The sequence below is a fragment of the Nanorana parkeri genome, unplaced genomic scaffold (genome assembly GCF_000935625.1).
Source record: "Nanorana parkeri isolate BGI_ZX_2015 unplaced genomic scaffold, ASM93562v1 scaffold1596, whole genome shotgun sequence".
NCBI classification, from domain to species: domain Eukaryota; kingdom Metazoa; phylum Chordata; class Amphibia; order Anura; family Dicroglossidae; genus Nanorana; species Nanorana parkeri.
The window spans coordinates 152,250-156,292 of record NW_017307864.1 but is presented as its reverse complement, the minus strand read 5'-3'; the positions used below and the strand labels follow the sequence as shown (position 1 = coordinate 156,292).

General features: G+C 40.8%; 1 protein-coding gene across 3 annotated transcripts in view; it reads right to left on the bottom strand.

Annotated features, from left to right (window-relative positions):
* Positions 1 to 895: 895 nt before the first annotated feature.
* NPRL3 (NPR3 like, GATOR1 complex subunit) overlaps positions 896 to 4,043 on the bottom strand; it is a 66,900-nt gene continuing 63,752 nt past the window's right edge. For 2 of the 3 annotated variants that reach the window (XM_018570780.1, XM_018570782.1), the window contains 2 exons: positions 1,966 to 2,158; positions 896 to 1,085 (listed from right to left, as the gene is read on the bottom strand). In XM_018570780.1, coding sequence (XP_018426282.1) covers positions 920 to 1,085; positions 1,966 to 2,158 — 359 coding nt within the window. In that variant the 3' untranslated portion in view covers positions 896 to 919. Of the gene's footprint in view, positions 1,090 to 1,965; positions 2,159 to 4,043 lie in introns of all 3 variants that reach the window. The other variant, XM_018570781.1, reaches the window with a different exon arrangement.

The following is a 4,043-nucleotide window of genomic DNA, read 5'->3' as shown; positions in this document are numbered from 1 at the left end:
GGCTTTAGCTACACCTAAAATGCAGTTTCTTCATTCATATGCCCTTCCATTGGTCAACACCAAGCTTTGCAGTTCTCCTGCTTGCAAATGTCAGAATGAAAAAAAATAAAATAATGAAAGCCACTTTAAAACCTGATTTATTGTAATTACATGAAGGTGAACCAATTACATCAACGCTGGAGCATATTTTTTAAGCAATCTTTGGCAAAGAAAAAAAAAAATGAACAAACCTGTAATGGAAAAAATACAAGAGCTGCTACTGCTGACCTTTTTTCCACAGGCTGAAAGAGTATAAACTGATCAATTTCCCCTAAACAGCATGGATGGGGGAATCTCCCCTGCCGGCTAGTGTATTCTGCCAGCCTGCACCCATGGATGTCAGAATACCCAAACAGTGACTGCAGCTAATTGGCTGCACTCACTACTCAGCCAACAATTTTCCAACCACCTCCTTTGGTTTCTCAATCAAAGTTGAGCCAGGTGGTATCGGCAAGGCCACCCATGGTTAGAATTTTCTACCGATTCATAGAACTCAGCCAGCATTCATATAGTGTATGGCCTTCAAGACTGCAAAAACTGTAGAGAGATTATTCTTTATGAACTGGTCTCCTGATAATGCTAGTTGCCTGGACACTTTGTTGGCCTGCAATCTTTAACACTTTGTGCAGCAGACACAAGCAGATCAGTAACATAAGAGTAAAGTTAATAACTAACTTTTTAAAGAGGAGTTAGCAAACTGTGGCTTTCAGGCTTCCCTTGTGACAGGTTTCCTTTAGATAATGAAGTGACTGCCTATTAGACATATAAATATGTAAAGCTAGAGAGGCTTTTTTTTCCACCAATATGGCCAAAAATTAAAATATATACAAAAGTTTAAAAAAAAAAGAAAAAAAAGAAAAGTCTGTTTCTAGCACACCGATTAAGGAAAGACCGACTGAAAAACAGATATAACTGGATCTTCATGGTTTGTCACCACTAGCACACTCCGGAATTTATCAAAGAGCATCAAGAGTTGTGAGCGGCGCATGTTCTCATTGTACATGATCTCCTCAAGATGGTGCCGGCCTCGGAAATAGTGTAGCAGCCTAGAAAAACATAAAACACATATACATTCATTTTCTGTATGCTGAGCTGGTATTTCATTCACTTACATTCAGCAGGTGGTGAGATCCAGGCAAAAGTTCAGTGTTACTAAAACAGGGAATGTTCAGGAGAGATGAGGAATGTGGTATGCAAATACTGGCTCATTCTTGGTCAAGATAAGATGTCGCCCGTATTCACATACCCAAGATGTAAAAATATAGAAGGGAAAGTTGGTAAACAAAGTGGAAGTAAGATGTTACTGCAGAAGGAAGCTGGGTTGTGTAGGAAGATGGTCAGCTTTTAATATTTTTATATTTTTGGGAGTAAAAAAATTTGCAATGTTGGATAATTAAATCCCATGTTTGAATTATGCATCTTTATCAAAAAACTAAATATGATTCAGTATGACTGTCTCTCCTGTTATGTCTCAGGGATAGACACAATATTTCTAAACTATTTTCAGGGCCAATCAACCTGCAAATATCTGTGAACGTTTGTTCCATGCAGATATATGCCAAAACAAATGTTCTTTAGTTGTTTCTTTAACAAGGGAAATGTATTTTCACATATTTTTCATGTAATATTTCATCATGGCCCCTAGATGGAGCTAATGAACACAGAAAATGAATATCTTTTGCCTTTTCTACTTCAGCTCCATCTAGTGGCTACAATGCAATGTTACATTGGAAAATCATTTCACTTGCGAAGGAAAAAAAACCCAAAAAACTAAATGTTTGTTTTGGCATATATTTGCGCAGGATGAATGGTCCGGTGATTTTTTATAAATAGACTCTAATGTATTTTTACTTATAAAACAGAACACATAAAAATATGGTATATACTATAAATTCCCATATATATATATATCTATATAAGCTTTAACTTGCAAACATTTTAAGGTCTTCTGGATTTTGAGCAGCAGGGACACTAAGAATAGCTTCTCTCTCATTCTGGGATAAACTTGCAAGAAGATTCTCTGTGGCTCTCTTGTTGATTGGAGAGTCTCCTCCTAGCAGCAGCTCAGCACTGGAGTTGTCCATGCTAGGACTAGTCAGAGTCATGTCATCACTACTGGCTGGTAGGAAATATCAAACAGGTACTTTGTGTGTTAAATAACAGTCTGTATGTATTCCAACATACATTCCAAAAAAAGTCAATGCAATTTACTATTAATGTTTAGAAAACTCAGGTAGGTGTGGGTGACAATACTGTTTTACATAAGGGTTAGTTCACACCATACGCAGTGCGTCACGGTCCGATTCTGACCGGAACGCACTACATCGCATTGCGGCCCTCACTTTTTTGCCAGGCTGTAGGGGGCGTGGCGGGCCATTGAAGTGAATGGCACCATAGCCACACCCTCCAGCCGCAATCCGATCGCCCGCACGAGATCGCAAGGCACATTGTATTGCGGCCAGAGGGCGTGGCTACGGTGTCATTCACTTGAATGGCCTGCCACGCCCCCTCCAGTCCAGCAAAAATGCGATGCAGTGCGTTCCGGTCAGAATCGGACCGGATTGCACTGCCTATGGTGTGAACTTACCCTAAAGCTAAATACATTACTCAGCTTTCAGAGGGAGGAACACAAAAACGTCAAAGTAGAATATCCTTGCTGACTAACACATTCTTCTTAAAACTAAATTCTCAGCTTCCTCTAAAGCCATATATAAAGTGGATTTCATCCAGGGGATTGGAGGGAACACAGACCCCTGCAGCTGGAGCCCAGCGGTGAGGAGAGCTCCAAACCTCAATTCACCCCACCAGCCCTTGCCACTGTATAGCTCTGTTCCCCCACCCTGCTGCATGCTGCGGTCTGTGTGCTCTCCCCGCCTGTATCGGCAGAGGCAGCAGGGATCGGAGGGGACACAGACCGCTGCAGCTGGTGCCCAGCAGGAGGAGAGACCGGCTGTCAGCTGCTGTGACTGCATTCCCCCCGCCCCTCTTATGATTAACAGCCGGCGGCAAGTCTCCAAGCCAGTGGCTGCATGCAATAGCCAGCCTGCTACTGGCGAATTCAAATTGCAGTAGCCAATAGTAGGCTGGCTATTGCACCCGCCCACTGCCAGCTGTCAATTAGCAGAAGAGCGGACCTGAAGAAAACTGAAGGAGGGTGCAATAGCCAGCCTGCTATTGCAATTTGAAATCACCAATAGGAGGCTGGCTATTGCACCCACCCACTGCCTGCTGTGCTTACATTCAGCTGCCTTAGCAGGCAGCTGGTATTCCCCAGCTAAAGTTTCTGAGCCGCCTCCCATGTGATAGCAATGGAGTAAAAAGGAAAAAAATACCCCCCCAAAAAGTAAAGTTCCCTGCCCCCACAAAAGCGTGCATACTAACGGAAACGCAAGTAGGGTGCACCTACGTATGAAACCAGCAATTGCGCTACACGTCAGGTATTGCTGCGTGTCCAATTTTAGTGTGATATTATAAATTATAGTTTGGTTATTTTATTATATTGGCTTGGAGTTTTTTTAATTCAGATTTTAAATCCATAAAACTAATTAAAATGTCCAATATAATACATACAATTATAAAAAAAAAAAAGTTTTTTTTTGGTTTTGCCCTGACAAATTCTGCTGCGTTGCTTTACCATTCATTTCAATGGCACTCCAAACACACCTCCCGCCTGGAGCACACGGTATTGCAATGCAGTGTGTTCCAGTGTGGTGCAATTGCAACAAATAATGCTTGCAGTTTTATTCTGACGTAAACTTTGTGTGTAACACTCCATTTGTGTATTTTATTTGAAATAAAAATATGGTATTTTTTTTACCCGCTTAATCGAAAAAATACATCTGCCAACTAATCGATATAGAAAATAATCGTTAGTTCCAGCCTTACAGAGATGTACGACATATATATATATATATTTGTTTTGCTTGGCATATGCTATAAACTTTCTCCTGAAAATGACTGCAAATTAAAAAAAAAAAAATTATATATATATATATATGGGTGTA